This window comes from Xyrauchen texanus, chromosome 37 (assembly GCF_025860055.1).
Source record: "Xyrauchen texanus isolate HMW12.3.18 chromosome 37, RBS_HiC_50CHRs, whole genome shotgun sequence".
Lineage (NCBI taxonomy): Eukaryota > Metazoa > Chordata > Actinopteri > Cypriniformes > Catostomidae > Xyrauchen > Xyrauchen texanus.
The window spans coordinates 1,461,124-1,483,175 of NC_068312.1; the positions used below are offsets into that span (position 1 = coordinate 1,461,124).

The 22,052-nt window shown below is 37.4% G+C and overlaps 1 protein-coding gene across 1 annotated transcript in view; it reads left to right on the forward strand.

Moving 5' to 3' along the window:
• Positions 1–531: 531 nt before the first annotated feature.
• The window catches only part of LOC127631108 (protein disulfide isomerase Creld1-like), a 46,358-nt gene continuing 24,837 nt past the window's right edge, over positions 532–22,052 (forward strand). Inside the window, exons 1-9 of the mRNA XM_052109095.1 lie at positions 532–672; positions 7,976–8,098; positions 9,250–9,332; positions 9,562–9,672; positions 17,246–17,337; positions 17,906–18,085; positions 18,289–18,384; positions 19,965–20,048; positions 21,853–21,948. Coding sequence (XP_051965055.1) covers positions 7,979–8,098; positions 9,250–9,332; positions 9,562–9,672; positions 17,246–17,337; positions 17,906–18,085; positions 18,289–18,384; positions 19,965–20,048; positions 21,853–21,948 — 862 coding nt within the window. The 5' untranslated portion in view covers positions 532–672; positions 7,976–7,978. The remainder of the gene's footprint in view (positions 673–7,975; positions 8,099–9,249; positions 9,333–9,561; positions 9,673–17,245; positions 17,338–17,905; positions 18,086–18,288; positions 18,385–19,964; positions 20,049–21,852; positions 21,949–22,052) is intronic.

The following is a 22,052-nucleotide window of genomic DNA, read 5'->3' on the forward strand; positions in this document are numbered from 1 at the left end:
TCACAGATTTGCTTTCATTAGGTGAGTGACATAGAAATAGCAGAGTTTTCTTTTTTTTAGGTCATAACATTGTATTTGACATTTTTCAAAATCCTACATGTTCTGTTTAAATGTAAATAGCATATAAAAATAGATTACATAATAAAGGAATTTATAGAGAAATATAGCCTATATATAGATGTATGTGTGTGTATAATACAAGACTTGTAGCCTAATATCCTACATTCATTGACCAATTATTTCTGTAAAAACCTCATTAGATCTTTTGATAATTATTCTAGCAAGACATTTCTAACAAGTAGTCAAATGTAAGAATTATTGAAAAACAACTCTTTATAAATTAACAATTTCGACACAGGGATAAACAAATCACAATATCTTGTTTGTATTCTGTTATGGTTTGGGTTATGACGACACGTAATCCACAGCTGTCACTCTGATACACGGCGGCGTGTGATTGGTGTATCAGAATCCTTATTTAATAACGATTGGCTGTGTACCCGCGGAGGCGGGACGCACACAGAATGAACGAGAAGAGCGGACACATCTGAAGACGCCGGCGGAACCGTGTATAAATGCAGCGGCACAACTACTCTGGTGTAGACGATACAAAGACGCGTTTCCGTCGAAAGGATTTGAAAGCTGTTTGCCGCCCTATAGCAACATTTGAAAGTGAGTATGCAGAAGAACAAGCACATACATCACATCAGACGCTAATATTGAAACGAAAGCAGTGTTTCATTCAATTCATGTTGTGTAGATTTCTCTGGAGAGCAGCAATGAGCAACTATCTTCATTTATGCACTTCAGCAGTAATATCGCATGAATAATTGTGTGCTCTAGAGTGAATTGCATGATTATCCAGCAGATACTGAACATGTTTGATTTGAGCTGGCCTACAGTACACGCATCAGCATCACTGGACAGAAACATCACGCACACATCCATGAAACAGGAAGAGGAACAGTCAAAGAAAGGTCATCATATATTGAGCTGCACTACAATGAGTCAGGCAACTTTAGGATGAAACATGTAATATATTTATTTTTTGAAAGGAAGTGACAATCTTGAGACATCAAAGTCATCATACAGTGGGTATGAACGTCTGGAAAAGTGAAAATATTTGTTTTTATTTCAAAATGACATAATCATTTTAAGGATTAGAGTAAAAAGGTTAATGTTTTCCTGCATGATTTGGGAATAATCCACAGAGCATCTCGAGTGCTTCAATGGAAACAGACTTGCTTACATTTGATAAAAGTGACCTAGAAATATTCTTTAAATATTTCTTCCTCATTTTACATCATTCTTATTCTTTGTTTTACGTTTTAGATGAAATAAATAATTGAGATTACAATTACAATGGGCACAATTGACTAAAAGTTTCAACAGTAGTTTGTGTTGCTACAAATAATTGTTTTATTTAATTTTCTATTTAATGTGTTTTTCAGCGGCTCAACGTTGTAACCATCAGGGTTACTTTTGAAATGTATTCCACTACAGATTACAGAATACATGCAGTAAAATGTAATTTGTAAAACAATAAAAAATTATTATCAAGATTGTGATTTTTGCCCTAATATCAAAGGTCATACTAGAAAAAAGAAATGATGATCCAAAGTGAATTTTCTTGATAAATAAATATGATGGTGCATGTAAACTTGTGCATGTAAAATGGCTAGAAATAGCATTTTAGATTAGCGTAAAGCTGACAATTTACACAAGGTTTAATTCTATTTCTTCTGCTCCTAACTGACTTCAAACGTACTTCTCTGTCTGCTCGTATGAATGTAACACATCATCAGAAAGTGTTTCACTGCTGTTCAAATGCATTTTGAATCACATCATTTAAATGTATAAATGTTTTCATCTGAAAGCACTAAATATGAAATGAAACAAATGACAATAAAATGCAAAGTAATCTGTTTTAGTAATCAAAATACTTTTTGAATGTAGCTGTATTCTAATTACCAAAAAGTTATCAAAGTGCACTACAAATCTCGTGAACAGCTTTGACCCGGCCTCAAACACTACACTAAGCGGTAGACCAATCACAACAGACTGTGACATCTGACCAATCAGAGCAGAGTATGCTCCTCTGAAAGGAGGAGTTTAGAATAAATCCTTTAGAACGGTTCATTGAACTGGGGAAAACGGTAATGCTGCATTTAAATTCTGAGAAAATGAAAGTGTTTTTGACCTTTAAAACAAAATTAGGCACGTTTCAAAACCATAATAGGTGCTCTTTAAATACGTAATCCCGTTACATGTTCCATTACTCCCCAAGTCCGTTTGCTGGCTCCTGTGTATTATTGATTCAAAATTGGAATAGCAGCTTTGTTTTTCATGCTTTTAAGAAGATAATTGTGAAGTTTATCATTTAGGCAACTCGTCTTCTGAATGAGCTATAAGCTCATTCAGAAACAGTTCTCGTCTTGTTTTAAATGTGTAGCTCCTTAAAAAATAGGGCACACAGTTGATGCAACCAAAAATGCATTTTATTGTAAATTGTATTAATCAAGATTAATCACAATTACAATATCAGTGGATAGTTTTGTTGTTGTTGTGATAATCATGCAGTCCTGCTTTGCTTATTTTCAAGTTTAAATGAAAATAAATGTATATATGTATATTGTATATTAAATGTTAAATGATATTCATTGTGGTCTTACCCCACTGTATTTCAAATCATGCCATATGTTATATAGGGTTTCCACAGGAAATGGCAGGGAATTATTATTTACAGGCCTTGCAAGCAGATAATGCTGCCAAAAAACCACTATCCACAGAAATGAAAAAGTGCTCCTTACCTTCCACAGATCTTAAACCTATCAGGCTTTCAAATGTCAAAAGCAAGTGGCAATCAGAATGTTTAGCAAATGAATGATGTGAAATCAACCCTGATGTTGGGAAAATACATTTTCCCATTTTAATTATTGATGGGACCTTGTCATCTACACTTGATGCCACATAGGCCATTCAAAACTCACACACACTTTTCTGCTATAAGTCCACTTTCTGTCAAACATATTTTACTGGACTGTGTATTTTTAGTACTCTGAGAAATGTGTTTTATTCTGCTGACACCCTTAAGTTTTAAACTTTTTATTAAAAATGGACATAGTGAATGTCCCCCCACCCCGATTCCTGTTCCAATTGTGATTCTTCTTAATTATTAACGGTTCCATTAATGAATTTTGAGGAAGGATTATTTAGGAAATAATAAATCTCTACAGGGCAGATATAACAAACTGAATCCTAATTGTACTTGAATTATTTTTAAAGAAAAAAGAAATGTGCTTGCAAATTTAATTTATTTATTCTTTTTAAATTCCACTGTAAAGGTATTAATGGAAAGGAGGTATCAAATATAAATATAAATGATAATTTAATAATGAACTTAACCAAAAGACAAACACAAAGATGTCAGACAGCTACATTTAACTCTCTCTCTGTCGCACTGCCGTCTCCGGTCGGCCCTTATCCCTCTCAGAGGCTTGATTAGCCTGATTAGGGGCCGAGTATACGGAATCACGACCGGGCCCCACCCTCCGCCCTCCGCCCTGCCACATTCACCTTTAATTATACCTTGTCTGATGAAACACCAGGTTACATATAAGTGTATTTTTTCACTTGGTTATACTTCTGTAGTGCAGTAAAGACAACATATACTTCTATTCAAGATCTATTCTCTAAAAGCAAGTATAAATATCTTCTTGCATTTTGTTGCAGCGTATAATGGAGTGAAGACTTCACCTCTCTCACCATTCTGTTCACTTCAATCCATCTTTAACTCACAAAAACAAACTCTCTTATTAATAAAGCTGAGTATAGCCAATGTTCTTCACGATAATAAACACATAGTGACAGATACACTCACCTAAAGATTATTAGGAACACATACTAATACTGTGTTTGACCCGCTTTCACCTTCAGAACTGCCTTAATTCTACGTGGCATTGATTCAACAAGGTGCTGAAAGCATTCTTTAGAAATGTTGGCCCATATTGATAGGATAGCATCTTGCAGTTGATGGAGATTTGTGGGATGCACATCCAGGGCACGAAGCTCCCGTTCCACCACATCCCAAAGATGCTCTATTGGGTTGAGATCTGGTGACTGTGGGGGCCATTTTAGTACAGTGAACTCATTGTCATGTTCAAGAAACCAATTTGAAATGATTCGAGCTTTGTGACATGGTGCATTATCCTGCTGGAAGTAGCCATCAGAGGATGGGTACATGGTGGCCATAAAGGGATGGACATGGTCAGAAACAATGCTCAGGTAGGCCGTGGCATTTAAACGAAGCCCAGTTGGCACTAAGGGGCCTAAAGTGTGCCAAGAAAACATCCCCACACCATTACACCACCACCACCAGCCTGCACAGTGGTAACAAGGCATGATGGATCCATGTTCTCATTCTGTTTACGCCAAATTCTGACTCTACCATCTGAATGTCTCAACAGAAATCGAGACTCATCAGACCAGGCAACATTTTTCCAGTCTTCAGCTGTCCAATTTTGGTGAGCTCTTGCAAATTGTAGCCTCTTTTTCCTATTTGTAGTGGAGATGAGTGGTACCCGGTGGGGTCTTCTGCTGTTGTAGCCCATCCGCCTCAAGGTTGTGCGTGTTGTGGCTTCACAAATGCTTTGCTGCATACCTCGGTTGTAACGAGTGGTTATTTCAGGCAAAGTTGCTCTTCTATCAGCTTGAATCAGTCAGCCCATTCTCCTCTGACCTCTAGCATCAACAAGGAATTTTCACCCACAGGACTGCCGCATACTGGATGTTTTTCCCTTTTCACACCATTCTTTGTAAACCCTAGAAATGGTTGTGCGTGAAAATCCCAGTAACTGAGCAGATTGTGAAATACTCAGACCGGCCCGTCTGGCACCAACAACCATGCCACGCTCAAAATTGCTTAAATCACCTTTCTTTCCCATTCTGACATTCAGTTTGGAGTTCAGGAGATTGTCTTGACCAGGACCACACCCCTAAATGCATTGAAGCAACTGCCATGTGATTGGTTGATTAGATAATTGCATTAATGAGAAATTGAACAGGTGTTCCTAATAATCCTTTAGGTGAGTGTATATTATGATTATAATCTAGCTGCATTAATCGTGTGCGCTCGAGGGATGAGCGTCCCGTGACAGAGTGTGCATCAGCCGGATGCAGTTTCAATCTCTCCCCCTTAGATCGGGACATTAACACAACTCACAGAAGAGGTGCTGACCACAGACAGAAATTACTGTTTCAGAGTTTGTTTTCACTTACATGATATTCTTCCATATTATTTGAACTTTATTTAAGATGTAACACATTAAATATAACCGCAATAAAGATGTAACGCATTAAATATAACCTCATTAAAGATGTAACGTATTAAATATAACTGCATTAAAGATGTAACGCATGAAATATAACCACATTAATGTAACGCATTATACATAACAGCATTAAAGATGTAACGCATGAAATATAACCGCAATAAAGATGTAACGCATTACATATAACCTCATTAAAGATGTAACGTATTAAATATAACTGCATTAAAGATGTAACGCATGAAATGTAACCGCATTAATGTAACGCATTATACATAACTGCATTAAAGATGTAACGCATGAAATATAACCGCATTAAAGATGTAACGCATTATACATAACTGCATTAAAGATGTAACGCATGAAATATAACCACATTAATGTAACGCATTATACATAACAGCATTAAAGATGTAACGCATGAAATATAACCGCAATAAAGATGTAACGCATTACATATAACCTCATTAAAGATGTAACGTATTAAATATAACTGCATTAAAGATGTAACGCATGAAATATAACCGCATTAATGTAACGCATTATACATAACTGCATTAAAGATGTAACGCATGAAATATAACCGCATTAAAGATGTAACGTATTAAATATAACTGCATTAAAGATGTAACGCATGAAATATAACCGCATTAATGTAACGCATTATACATAACTGCATTAAAGATGTAATGCATGAAATATAACCGCATTAAAGATGTAACGCATTATACATAACTGCATTAAAGATGTAACGCATGAAATATAACCACATTAATGTAACGCATTATACATAACAGCATTAAAGATGTAACGCATGAAATATAACCGCAATAAAGATGTAACGCATTACATATAACCTCATTAAAGATGTAACATATTAAATATAACTGCATTAAAGATGTAACGCATGAAATATAACCGCATTAATGTAACGCATTATACATAACTGCATTAAAGATGTAACGCATGAAATATAACCGCATTAAAGATGTAACGTATTAAATATAACTGCATTAAAGATGTAACGCATGAAATATAACCGCATTAAAGATGTAACGCATTATACATAACTGCATTAAAGATGTAACGCATGAAATATAACCGCATTAAAGATGTAACGTATTAAATATAACCGCATTAAAGATGTAACGCATGAAATATAACCGCATTAAAGATGTAACGTATTAAATATAACCGCATTAAAGATGTAACGCATGAAATATAACCGCATTAAAGATGTAACGCATTACATATAACCTCATTAAAGATGTAACGCATGAAATATAACCGCATTAAAGATGTAACGTATTAAATATAACCGCATTAAAGATGTAACGCCTGCAATATAACTGTATTAAAGATGTAACGCATTACATATAACCTCATTAAAGATGTAACGCATGAAATATAACCGCATTAAAGATGTAACGCATTACATATAACCTCATTAAAGATGTAACGCCTGCAATATAACAGCATTAAAGATGTAACGCATGAAATATAACCGCATTAAAGATGTAACGCATTACATATAACCTCATTAAAGATGTAACGCATGAAATATAACCGCATTAAAGATGTAACGTATTAAATATAACCGCATTAAAGATGTAACGCATGAAATATAACCGCATTAAAGATGTAACGTATTAAATATAACCGCATTAAAGATGTAACGCATGAAATATAACCGCATTAAAGATGTAACGTATTAAATATAACCGCATTAAAGATGTAACGCATGAAATATAACCGCATTAAAGATGTAACGCATTACATATAACCTCATTAAAGATGTAACGCATGAAATATAACCGCATTAAAGATGTAACGTATTAAATATAACCGCATTAAAGATGTAACGCCTGCAATATAACTGTATTAAAGATGTAACGCCTGCAATATAACCGCATTAAAGATGTAATGCATTAAAGATTTACCGCATTAAAGATTGTGGCAGGGCGGAGGGCGGGGCCGGGTCGTGATCCTACGCCCCCGGTCCCGTATTAGGCTAATTATGCCTCCGTGAGTGTTAAAGGCTGACTGCAGGGGACCGTGCGGGAGAGAGAGATTGTTTACGGACATGTCCGTCATGTGTGTTGATGTTGTCTTTTAAGTTTATCATTAAAACTATTATTTATATTAAAAAGCCGGTTCTCGCCTCCTCCTTGCCCATTGATTCGTTTACAAAGATGTAACGCATTAAAGATTTACCGCATGAAAGATGTAAGGTTGACAATTTTTTATTACATTCATTATCGTTGTCGATAATGATGATTAATCATTTCAGCCCTAACTGGAAGTTGCATATGTCTCATGCTGTAGATTCGGAAAAAAAACGCCTCATAAAAGAGTATTTTAGTTTCATTCACATCGCCATAAAATTGCACGAAGGGGAATCATTAACATAACTGAAAGTCACGAAGATCATATGGTTCCTGTATTTTTTAAGAATGTAACCAATTCACGGCAGACAAATGTGCAAAGAAAAATCCATTTGCGAGGTTCCAGCAGTGTTTTTATAATCGACTCACTGCTGCAGAACGAGTACTCTATTTCATTAGGGGTCTGTGTAAAGCTGGACAGTTTTCTGTCTGAATCGATTGTGTTATGGAGACTATCTCACTGTTGTTTGGTCTGCTGTGCAGGTCATGATGTGGTGGTCTTGGCCCCTTGTATCCGTCCTGGTGCTGTGTTGTCTGTTGTCAGTGGGGACTGTGAAGACCGCCCCCTGTCAGACCTGCCGCAAACTCACAGACAGCTTCATCAAGGTGTGTGCCTGCTGAGTGAAGTTTTTGTGTTTCTTTTTTGCAGCAAACCACAGAACGTTAAGTTGTGGATATTTTAGAATTGGCAAAAACTTTATAGTAAATATAATACATTTCTCAAATGTTAGTTTAAAGGAATAGTTCACCAAATAAATTTAAGTTCTGTCATCATTAACCCTCATGTTGCGCCAAACCTGTATGTGTTTTTCTTAATAAGGATGATTTCTAAATATCCTGACTGCTCTTTTCCATATAACTTCAAGCTCCTAAATGCCCCCCAAAATGTATAAAAAATAAAAGACATACGATATGATTGCTTTGTGTGTACCATTTTTGTAGTCCATGCTCCTTCAGCAGAGGGGAAGATTTTCAGTGAATAAAGACTTTGATATGGTTCTGTTCAAGTCAAGTGGTTTTTTTGTCATTCAACCATATACAGTTAGTACAGTATGCAGCAAAACGAGACAACGTTCCTCCAGGACCATGGTGCTACATAAAACAACATTGGACAAACACAGAACCACATGAGACTACACAGACTGAATAACATACCTATATATATACCTATATAAAGTGCACGTGCAAACATGTGCAAAAAGTACGGGACAGTACAATAAATTACTAACAATGAACAGGACAATGGGCACAGTGAGAGACAGTGCAGCGCCAACCAGTACTCAGTAGTGCAAAAAGATGACAGTTTCTAAAAATGCCAAATGTAAACGTAACATACTATGAGATAGTGTTCTATGCACATAGCAGTTATTGAGGTAGCAGACAGTTATAAAGTGACTGTAATTAAAGTGCAACTCAGGACACGTGTGTGTGTTGAGCGCACAAACTATGTAGTACACAACTCATTTGGAATACTTGTCTGGTACTTGTAAGGTGCTTTTGTCTTTTTGGGGCATGGCAGACCTAGTCCTCATTCTCTTTCATTAAATGGAAAAGAGTGGCCAGGATATTCTTCAGAAAATCATATTTTGTTTTCCTCAGAAGAACAAAAGTCATAGGTTTGTAATAACATGATGGTGAGTAATGGATGACAGAATTTCCAGATTTGGGTGAATTATTCTTTTAAAGTTAAGTTGGCTACATAATTTAAATGAGAGTTTGTTTCATGACCTGCATAAAGAGTACTGGCTGTATTTCAGGGCTTGGAGCAGACAGCAAATAAGAATTTTGGGGGCGGGAATACGGCTTGGGAAGAGGAGAAATTGGCAAAATATGCTCGCAGGTAAACACGTCTTTCAGCTGCATTCATTCATCTTGGATATCTGTCCCAACTTTTAAACATGAGGTGTCTATGTGTGCTCTCACATGCTTATTCTCGCGTGTGTGTGTGTGTGTGTGTGTGTGTGTGTGTGTGTGTGTGTGTGTGTGTGTGTGTGTGTGTGTGTGTGTGTGTGTGTGTGTGTGTATGTGTGTGTGTGTATGTGTGTGTGTGTGTGTGTGTGTTTGTGCAGTGAGACGCGTCTGTTAGAGATCATAGAGGCAGTGTGTGATAAGTCTGACTTTGAATGCAACAGACTGCTGGAGCAGATAGAAGATCAGGTTGAGACATGGTGGTTTCACAGGTGAGTGCATAATTTCTTTTTTAACTGATAAATTCAAATGTTGTCTATAATTTTGACATGTATAAAACAAGAAAAAAAAAACTAGAGCATAATTTTTCATCTTCTATCTCTACACAATTGTGTTGCGTCGTTATGCTAACGTAAAAACTTCTTTCTTCCAGTTAAAAGAACACTACATTCTGGCCACTTATTTGAGGTTTTATCAGGTATTATACCAAGGATCTGTTGAGTGCTTGATTCTGATTGGTTGACAGATGTTCTAAGGTGTGCTATTATTTTTAAAATAAACACACGGCTATGAAGTAGTTCCAGGTCTTGATCACGTAATGGTTCCATATCACTTTGCCAAATGATTTCAGTTCTTTCAAAGAGTCCTACAGGCTACCACAACAAAATTACCAGTTAAAACAAAGACATTGGTTAAGTACTTTGGATAAGAATGACAAACAATGGATATAATATCATACATTTATTTCCATTTCGATTGAAAATCGCTCTTGCAGTCCCTCTCTCTTTCTCTTTCACTCTCGTCTCACCCACACTGACACACAAACATACATATGCACACACACACACACACACACACACACATACACACAGATACACACACACAGAGACTTGCAACCAACAAACAGAGCCTTGATGTACAACGCATCCCCGCGATCAATACAACAGTTTCTATATTATCAGAAATAACTTTTAATATCTGTGAAAAGCACAGTACCCCTCTCTCTCGCTCTCACACATACTGTATGCATACGTTTACTCATGAGCTGGGACACATGACAATCGACCACGGGTAGCAACTTTACACAAGAATTTCTGCTGAGAAGTATACTTGCACTTACACACGTGTACATCTTGGCATTTTAAAGCAATGTCATCAACACATTCAAGATGGCGGCGGCGTAAGTGTTTGGTGCGGACTGGTCTGCTAATTATGGAATTATTTGACTTCAACTAATCTTACAATAAGTACTATATTGAATATGAAAGTCTATAAGCAAAGCTGTCGTTAATTGTTGACTTAAGCAAGCTCTACGAAGCGCTACAATGGAATAGTCAGCTATGATTTGCGCAAGTACCAGAATGGAACAATCTGCGTCAAATAAATTCCTTTTGGACGCACTGCAACAATTAAAGTCCGAAATGGTTTCCCATTTTGATGTGAAGATGGATAGTCTACAGATGAACTTAGACACAATAAAGCTTTCTCTATCAAGCCTGGGAGAACATATATCGGAGCTTGAACAAAGAGTCGGTGGCAACGAGGATAATATATCTGATCTTGGACAGCGTATTAAAACACTTGAGAGTGAAAACGATTACCTGCGGGACAAGGTGGATGATGCCGAGAATCGTAACAGGGTTTATAACCTGCGTTTTACTCACGTTCCCGAGAAGTCGGAGGGCAAAGACACATGTGGATTTATTTCCAGTCTGATCCAGCAGCTATTCGGGAGAGAAAGTTTTTCTACTCCCCCAGTTATTGAAAGGGCTCACCGCTCTCCAATGCATCAGACCAAGGACAGCACTAGGCCAAGGGTGACTATGGTGAAGTGTCTCAGTCTCCATGATAGGCATAAAATCCTCCAACTTGCCTGGGAGAAAAAAACATCTTGAGTATAATGGTGATCGTATACACATATTTCCTGACTTCAGTGCTGCTTTGCTTAGCAAGCGACGTCAATTCGATGATATCAAGAAACAACTCCGACAACGCAAATTGTAATATTCTCTGATTTATCCTGCCACTCTCAGGATTACTCTCAATGGGAAACCTCTTTTGTTCAAAACTCCAGCAGAAGCGAACTGTTTTCTACAGGGCGCTGTAAAATGCTGACTGATTGACTTTACTTATTGACTTTATTTGACGTTATTTGAGGGAACTTGCTGCAAAATGAAGGCTTGAATTGTTCTGAATTGAATAGATGAGAAATGAGATCACTTAATTGTGAAAAAAATCGCGTTCTATAAGCTTAAAAGTTTTCAAAATTGCTGATAAAAAGTTGAAGCATATTTTCCTGAGTTGTATTGTGAGATTTATTTATTTTTATAATGTTATTGGAATGGTTCGCTTTTGTTTTGTTCATACTGGGAATTTAAGAAGTAAATGATATAAATACAACATTTAGTATATATTGGCAGATAGTTTGTTTCCTTTTCCTTTTTGATTTTTTATTTGTTATTTTTATTTACAATGTTCTGGACCAGGCAGTTTGTGCTTGTTTGTGTGTGTTTGGAGAAACGAGTGTGGTTGTGTGTTTATGTGTGTTGCTTTTCCATCCAATCCCATGTTCATCTCTCTTATCTTTTTTTGAATGACTATGGTTAAAGGTTTATTAGTTATTCACCTAAATATTAGGAGTTTACTTCATAAAATTGATCTTCTTAGAGCATGGCTTTCTTATAACAAACCTGCTGTTATTACTCTATCTGAAACTTGGTTAAATAGTAAAGTAAGTGATGATGAAATAAGTCTTGATGGCTATACTATATATAGAGTAGACAGAGGCAGTCGTGGTGGAGGAGTTGCTACTTATGTTTCTGCAAGTCTATCTTCTGAACTTATTATTGCAAGTGAAAGTCCCGGGCACTTTGAATGTCTTTTTGTTAGAATATGTTTTCATCAAAACAAACGGTTAATTATAGGAAACATATACAGACCCCCTAATTCTCCATCTGAATCAACAAATAATATTCTTAGTACTATCAATTCTTTAAATTGTTTTGACGAAATTATAGTATTGGGAGATTTCAATCGAAATTGGCTTGATAGGTCCTCTGTGAAAGAGAGGAATCAGTTTGAAAGCCTAAATCTTACTCAATTAATACAGGAGCCTACTGGAGTGGAGGGGAACTCCAGGTCTCTTTTAGACTGGATTTTGGTCACGCATCCCAACAGAATCGCTGATTCAGGTGTTTTATCTGATTGTTTCAGTGACCATTCAGTTATCTTTTTATCTGAAAATAAGGTTACCTCATCTACCACCTAAAATAATTAAGGTAAGACAATTTAAATATATGAATAATGATGCATTTATTCAAGATTTGTTATGTATTAATTGGAACAGAATGGATTTAATTCCTTATGTTGATGATGCCTGGAATTTCTTTTATACTGAGGTATTAAAAGTTATAGATAAACATGCTCCATGGGCATCAGTCAAAGTGAAGGGTAGACATTTACCATGGATTGCTGGTGATTTAATAAATCTTTTTAAGCAAAGGGACAAGGCCTGGGAAAGATACCATTTAACAAAAGATCAGGTAGATTGGATTGAGTATAAACGATTAAGGAATGTATGTACTGTTAAAACAAGAAATGCTAAATCTGATTATTATAAAAACTCATTATTAAATGATTTTACAAATCCAAAACACTTCGGGAAAAAACTTAATTGCCTGTTAAATAAATCTAAAAATAATTCCCTTGTAAAATTAAGAATTAATAATACAATTATAAGTGATCCAACCTCTGTGGCTGATGCCTTTAATCAGCACTTTTCTTCTGTCTGTAATTTACGTCCACCTGATTTCTGTTACTCCAACTCCGTAAATAGTAATGTAGTAAACAGCTCCTTTTCATTTACTACAATTCTTCCCACTGAGGTACAGCAGGCAATTCTTGAGATTAAATCTAGCGGTGGTGTTGGTATAGATGGTCTGGAGATAAAGTTTATTAAGATTGCCTCTCATGTTCTAGCATATCCATTATGTGATCTATTTAATTTATCTATATCTACTTGCAAAGTTCCAATCATGTGAAAGTGTGCTAGAGTAACACCTTTATACAAAAGTGGTGATCCTCTCGATCCTAACAATTACAGACCAATCTCAATTATTAGTAATGTAGTTAAAGGTATTTGAAAAAATTATATTCAAGAGATTGTTTAAATACATTAATGAGTTCTCTATTTTTTTCTCCAAACCAATCAGGTTTTAGGCCCAATTACTCCACCACTGCTGCTCTCACAAAATTTGTTAATGATACCACATCTTCCTTGGACAATAATATGTCCACTGGAGCAATATTTATAGATCTTACCAAAGCGTTTGACTTGGTTGATCATTATATTCTTCTCGATAAATTATATAACATTGGTCTCTCTGAACAGTCAATTTTATGGTTTAATTCTTATTTTCACTTCAGACGTCAGTGTGTAAATTTTAATGGGGCTTTCTCTCAGTTCTTGATAATGGAAAAGGGTGTGCCACAAGGTTCTTGTTTAGGCCCTCTTTTATTTTCTATTTTTATTAATGACCTCCCACAAATGTGCTCTGACAGTCAGATTCTCTTGTATGCTGATGATACAGTTATTTATTCTTCAAAACATTATATTAATTTGATTCAATCCTCACTGCAATCTGACTTTAATACTATTCAAAAGTGGTTCTCGGATAATGGACTTATATTGAATAAAAGTAAATCATACAGTATGTTATTCTCAACTAGGTCTGCCCGTCATAACCAAGGTAATAGTCTAACTATTAAATTCTTAGATGATACATTTATGGAGAATGTTTAGGAATTTAAATATCTGGGCCTCTGGCTCGACTCCAGCTTATCCTTCTGGCCTCATATTGACTATGTAGTGAAAAATGTAAATTATAATTTAAGATTATTATATCGTTCAATTAATTGTTTCACACAATTGATTAGATTAAGAATTGTAACTCAACTTTTATTTCCCATTATTGATTATGCTGATTTTGTCTATGTGAGTACAACAGAATTACACCTTAAATCCCTAAATGTTGTTTATAACAGTCTTTGTCGATTTGTGTTGAGATGTCCATTTCTAACTCATCATTGTCATATGTACCAACAATTGAATCTCTTATCACCAAGAGCTAGACGACAGCTACACTTGTTTCAGTTTATTTCTAAGTGTATCTTTTTTAATTATCCATCTTATTTGAAGCAACATCTAGTCCTATATAGGTCAACTTATGGCCTGAGACACCTTGATCATCTCTTTTTTGCCGTTCCAAATATATATAAAGAAGTCGGAAGACGTGCTTTCAAATTCAAAGCCCCCTCTGATTGGAACAGCTTACCTTGTTCTTTAAGGTCCATCTCTTCCTTTCCACTCTTTAAATCAGCCCTCTTAACTTACAATCCTGTGATCAGTGTAAATGTTTCTCTGGTGTTTGACCTGTGTGTATGTATGTGTATATAGGTATGTATTTTTGTATCTGTATATATATATGTAGGTTATATACTTGTTTGTTTTGGTGGTTTTGTCAAAAATGGTTCTCTCCTGTAATATTGTAATATCCTAATATATTGTTTATGTGAATACGCTTTGGACAGAGGTGGGACAGGTTGGGGTGATTGGTTGTGAGGAAGAGCTTTAGTATGTAGGTGTGTGTAAGGTGTAAGTTTTTGGTGTTATCTTGAGGACCCCCTCGAAAATGAGATGTTTCATCTCAAGGGGTTATCCTCTAATAATAAAATGAAATGAAATGAAACTGCTGACGAAAGCAGCAACAAACACAGGTAATGATTCCACAAGAGCATTTTAGAGATGAAAATCTGAATTCTCTTTTAGGTAAAGCCCTGGACGATGTCTTTACGTGTGGCAACCATGGTATAAGCAGAATAATTGACTCCAGCCCGCTGAATTATATATACAGTAATATATATATATATATATAGAAAAATAATGCACACACGAGCTGTGCTTCATGGTCGCGTTACCACCTGTGCATTATTTTTCAGTAATTCAAAGGTCCATCGGCAATTATTACTTATTTATCCTCTAGTGTTATATTATCAAAATCCGTCATATTTCAGGCGTTGGAGTTATTCACCAATGATGATCAATAACCTTAAATTCAGTTTCACAGACTGAATGTGCCATACACTGGTAATGGCTGCAACTTGCATCATATGAGCCAGTCTCTCTCTCTCTATATCATGGACTCCTTATAAATGACACGTCATGAGTTTGATCCACATAATTTCAGATTTTTCTGCATTTCAGATAAACTTGTGTAGGGAGCAGCAGTGTTACACAAAAACCTAGGGTATTGCTAAAAACCCTTGGATAAACAATTCTTCCCAAGAGGTAGATATAGCAATACCGACTGATCTTAGCTCTGAAAGGGGTTCTCTACGTGCAAAGTTATGAACTATATTTCCTTTATCACGTGCGTTTCCCAGAATTGCACTTCACTAGTGCTTGAGTCACTGTCCATGTGAGTGCTGAAATGTGACTGTGTAGTGCCTTTTGTGACTGTAATGTTTTTTATAGCTTGCCACAAAACTTAGTTACTAGTAAAGTTACTATCGGAGTGTGGACCATCCCTGCTAACCACAAACAATACAAAGACAATATAAAACTATAGAGCGTGGTGTAAATATAACTTTGTTGAACTACCATACTCTGCCATTGGCAAATGCCGCCCCTGGGCAGGAGCATCAAAATCTAATTGGTACAATGAGCCCACAATCTTAATGCAAAGCGAAAAGTTGCATGTTAAGTGATTTCCTCCAATAGAAAACCGTTACAAAGGAAGTGCATATTTGCACATTGCATTGAAATTGTGGGCTCATCTGCTTGCCTGTATTTAGTATGCGTTATCAATAATTGGCAAACTGAATTTAGTCTTCAAATATCACTGTTTAGTACATTATGCCACGTTAAGCATTCAGAATGTCCCAGTTTTGTGCAAGAGTGAAGGAAATCTGCGTGCGAGTGAAGAGATGATATGCATGTGCTCTCTGCTCCCTCCGTTGACATGCTCTGGCACCCTCCAGTTTGAGAGCTGTGGGGATCAATCAGTCAAACGAACATTGAACTTTATCAGGCTCACTGAAACAAACCCAGAACAATCCATCAACACTAATGCACACTCTGTGAGTAAACCCAACAATATGCATAAAGTTAAAGCACCGTTAAAGCATGAATAATGTGTCATACGTGGTAAACGGTAAAGAGGTCATGAATTGATATTTGTATTTACTGAAAATGCTAATATTGGCTAAATGACGACATCAGAATGTGCACACACAATTGGAATGGCATACGCACACAAACACTAAAACTACTCAGTATCCCCTTCCAAACCAGGGTGTGCTGAGTGACTCCAGCCAGATCTCCTCAGCAACCAAATTGGTCTGGTTGCTAGGGAGGGTAGAGTCAATGCTCTCAATAGGGCGTGTGGTGAGTTGTGTGTGGATCGCGGAGAGTAGCACAACGAGTCACGTGAAAAGATGCGCGGATTGACGTTCTCAGAAGCGGAGGCAACCCAGCTTGAGGTGAGTAACCGCACCACCACGAGGACCTACTAAGTAGTGGGAATTAGGCATGCCAAAAGAAAAGGGGATTAAAAAAAAACTACTCCGTATCAGCCGACACAACTGAGTCCAGTAGTTAAGGTCTGCTGAAGCTCATTCACACGAGAACGTGCGTTGTGCATCACTAACAACAACTCAAGTTCTCACGTGAACGCATGCCACTGTGATGCTACCATGGTGCGTTGTGAAAACTGTTAAATGACTTCATATGTTATTTGTGTGATTTGTGTAATGAAGCATGTAAGCTGTTCTGTGCGTGATTTCCAGACAACAGGAAGCACCAGATCTGTTTGATTGGCTGTGTATTGAGGAGCTCCGACTGTGCTGCCCACCTGGACGCTACGGACCGGAATGTGCAGGTGAACACACACTCCGAACTAGGGTTGTCACGAAACCAGAATTTCACTAGTTACGATTCGTGATATCAGTTTTGATACTACAACAAAATCAGGTAATATGCTGCTGAACACATCAAACAGTTTAATATGAATGTAGTGTGAATTAAAACAATGTCATGTTTCCTCCAAGTGCTTCTCAACACAGTTAGTTGTTAATTATTGTTATTTTAGTCTTTTAACACATTTGACATTCCTATGCAAAACAATACAACACCATACGCACTGTATAACAACCGTATATCGTTTATAGAGTAGTATACCCAAAACAACAATTCTGTCATTATTATTTATTCACCTTCATGGCATTCCAAACGCATATGTTGTTATTCTTTTCATGGAAGAACAAAAAGGAGAATTTTTGAAGAATCTTCATGCAGCTCTTTTTGCAGCTTCAAAAATGTAACCCCGAACTACAGTTTTTATTATGCACCATGTGAATTTATCATGTGAGAAGAGTGGCACAAGAGATGTGTGTGTGTGTGTGTGTGTGTGTGTGTGTGTGTGTGTGTGTGTGTGTGTGTGTGTACAGAGTGTCCGTCAGGTCCTGGAGGAGTATGTGGTGGTCTGGGCCGCTGTGAGGGTGAGGGTACACGTCTGGGAGATGGAGAGTGTGTTTGTGACCCGGGATACTCCGGTCCCCTGTGTCAGAACTGTGCCGATGGATACTACAGAGAAAAGAGCTCTAATCACACGCAGCCATCCTGCTCAGGTAACCAATCACATGCTGTCTATTAATGACCAATGACAATTTAATATGTTCTCCCATGCCAAAAGCACTTATTTAATCTCTCCCAACAATTATTCAGATGCGAGAGCATTCCATCTGACGAGTCCTGTTGATTACTACAGAATTAATTTGGAAACTGCCTTCATGTGTATGAAATGTATAATTGTCTCTCTCTCTTCATGTAGCGTGCTATCACTCCTGTAAAAAGTGCACAGGTCCACATCACGACAGATGTTTGGACTGTAAACCTGGGTGGATCCTTCACAACAACAAGTGTGTAGGTAAGTGACACCATTACAGGTTTAAAACATCAGCAGCTGACTTGTGAAATCCTCTAATTTTTCTGTAATGCTCTCACCTGCTATGTAGGGCTGAACGATTAATTGCATTCGCGATAATATCGCAATATGATAAAACAAGATTTTTTAACCACACGGGCTGCGATTACACACTGGTCACGTGACACGCGAGAGTAAACCAGTTTGCAGAGGAAGCATCAACTTAGCAAGCTAAGCTGTACCTTGACCTATTGTACAATGGCTTTAGGCTCGACAGAACCTGACACTGTTGAAACATTAGTGTCAAAGAGGAACAGTATGTCAGTTGTGTGGGACTATTTTGGCTATAAAAAAGATGCTGCTTCACAGCGTCAGGTATTGTGCAAAACCTGCCATGCTAACGTTGCTACCTCACAAGGCAACACTACTAACCTGTGTCAGCACTTAAACACCACAAAGCCATGTACGATACTTGCATGGCTAAAAAGCCGAACACCAGTGTGTTAAGTAAGCCAAATACCACCCGACAGGGCTCACTGACCGAAATGTTTTTAAACATAACTCCATATTAACGTACTTCAAAATGGCACGTAGCAACAGAGTTCATCGCGAAAGATATGATGCCCCTCAGTACAGTGACCAAGCCTGAGTTCACGGCTTTGATAAATACACTAGATAGGGTACAACATGCCCTCCCGCACACACGGAGCTAAAAACAAAGGAGTTTTTCGCTGCTACAACTGACATGTGGTCAAGCCGTACAGCGGAGCCCTATCAGAGTCTTACGGTGCATTTCATTACTGAAGACTTCAACCTAAAAGCTCGCTGCCTTCAAACTAACTACTTCCCAGACGACCACACAGGGGAAAATATTGCAGCCTGTCTGAGAGAGGGGCTTGTCAGCTGTGCTCTCTGTTTATTACAGTGACTTTGAATTATCTGAATAATACTGAGTGTGGTAAAGCCACAGATTTTTTTTGTATATTTCTGCAATCTGCACTTTAGTTTCTGTGATTTGTTACTGACTTTCATATTAATGTTTACATCAGGCTTATTTGTCAGTGCTTTATGTTGTCATGATAATTATTACATGTTTACAAGGCTGGAAGTTCAACAAATCAGTAAATATACTACTGTGATTGGCATTTTTATTTAACTACTTCATATCAATTCACGCATCACCTAATTGCATAATAACATATAGGCCTGGCCTACAGGAAAGAGCAGTTTGTTTAATCTATCTAATATTGTCTTGTTGAATGACGGAAACATTGTTTCATTCAGAGTGTTGACTGAAACACATCTTTACGAATCCAGTTTGAATTGAGATCAAACGTTGTAGTTGATAAAATGACAAAAACATCATTGAATAGAAAGTAGGGCCTAAATTAAAAGTAAATTATAATTTTTTTTCCTTTTCAAGCATTAAAACTCACTATACGCATTTATTGTATGAAAAACTGTAGAAAAAAAGTCAAATGGGTTTGAAATGAGAGATCTTTCATATATGGATGAACCTTATACTTTATGATTGTTTACCTTGACCTTGACATCCCCCTGTGTTGAAATGCTCTTTATCGTAGATGTGGATGAGTGTGGTACTGAGTTGGCTCGCTGTCCATCAAACACATACTGCTTTAACACAGATGGCTCGTATGAATGCAGAGGTCAGTCTCACACTTAAACTCATTGATGCATTGTGTGTTTGATTGTGTGTTTTTGCACTAATACAGTTGAAGTCAGACGTTTACACACACCTCAGCCAAATTCATTTCAACTCAGTTTTTCACAATTACTGATATTTAATCATAGAAAACATTTCCTGTATTAGGTCAGTTAGGATCACTGATTTATTTTAAGAATGTGGAATGTCCCGGGTCTCCTAAGCAACCAAATTTGCCTGGTTTCTAGGGAGGGGAGAGTCACATGGGGTAACCTCCTTGTGGTCGCTATAATGTGGTTCTCGCTTCCGTTGGGTGCGTGGTGAGTTGAGCACGGATGCCGTGGTGGAAGGCGTGAAGCCTCCACATGCACTATTTCTCCACGTTAACGCGCTCAACAAGCCATGTGATCAGATGCGTGGGTTGACAGTCTCAGACGCGGAGGCAACTGAGATTCGTCCTCCGCCACTCCAAGGACATAGAGCACATTGGGAATTGGGCATTCCAAATTGGGAGAAAAAAAAAGAATGTGAAATGTCAGAATAGTAGAGAGAATGATTTATTTCAGTGGGTCAGAAATTTATATACTGCTTTGTAAATTTGTGTACTTGGGTCAAAATATTTTGGGTATCCTTCCACAAGCTTCTCACAATAAGTTGCTGGAATTTTGGCCCATTCCTCCAGACAGAACTGGTGTAACTGAGTCAGGTTTGTAGACCTCCTTGCTCACACACGCTTTTTCAGTTCTGCCCAGAATCAGTTTGATGTCAGGACTTTGTGATGGCCACTCCAATATCTTGACTTTGTTGTCCTTAAGCTATTTTGCCACAACTTTGGAGGTATGCTTGGGGTCATTGTCCATTTGGAAGACCCATTTGCGACTAAGCTTTAACTTCCTGGCTGATGTCTTGAGAGGTTGTTTCTCTCCTCATTTTCCTTCCTCATGATGTCATCTATTTTGTGAAGTGTACAAGTCCCTCCTGCAGCAAAGCACCCCACAACATGATGCTGCACCCCCATGCTTCACCATTGGGATGGTGTTCTTCGGCTCGCAAGCCTCACACCTTTTTCCTACAAACATAATGATGGTCATTATGGCCAAACAGTTTGATTTTTGTTTCATCAGACCAGAGATGATCTTTGTTCCCATGTGCACTTGCAAACTGTAGACTGGCTTTTTTATGGTGGTTTTGAAGCAGTGGCTTCTTCCTTGCAGAGCATCCTTTTCCTCCAGCATCTTCACAAGGTCCTTTGCTGTTGTTCTTGGATTGATTTGCACTTTCGTACTAAACTACAGTCATGTCTAGGAGACAGAATGTGTCTCCTGAGCGGTATAATGCCTGCGTGGTCCCCTGGCATTTATACTTGCATACTATTGTTTGTACAGATGAATGTGGCATTTAGAAATTGCTCCCAAGTATGAACTAGACTTGTGGAGCTCCACAATTGATTTCTGAGGTATTGGCTGATTTCTTTTGATTTTCCCATGATGTCAAGCAAAGAGGCAATTGTCTAAAGACTTGACATCATTTTCTGGAATTTTCCAAGCTGCTTAAAGGCACAGTTTATTTAGTGTATGTAAACTTCTGACTGACTGTTATTGCGATATAGTCAATTAAAAGTGAAACAATCTGTCTGTAATCAATTGTTGGAAAAATTACTTGTGTCATGCACAAAGTAGATGTCCTAAACAACTTGCCAAAACTATAATTTGCTAATATTAAATCTGTGGAGTGGTCAAATTAGTTTTAATGGCTTCAACCTAATTATATGTAAACTTCTTACTTCAACTGTAGCTGGTTGTGTGCAGGTTGTGATCAGGCATGTGTGGGCTGTATGGGCAGTGGACCTGCTCGCTGTAAGAAATGCTCTCGAGGGTTCAGACTCACTGGTGCAAAGTGTTTAGGTAAGTGATTGTTGGTTTTCTGAAGTTTAATGAAGAACTGAACCAAAAGACACAAACACACACACACACACACACACACACACACACACACACACACACACACA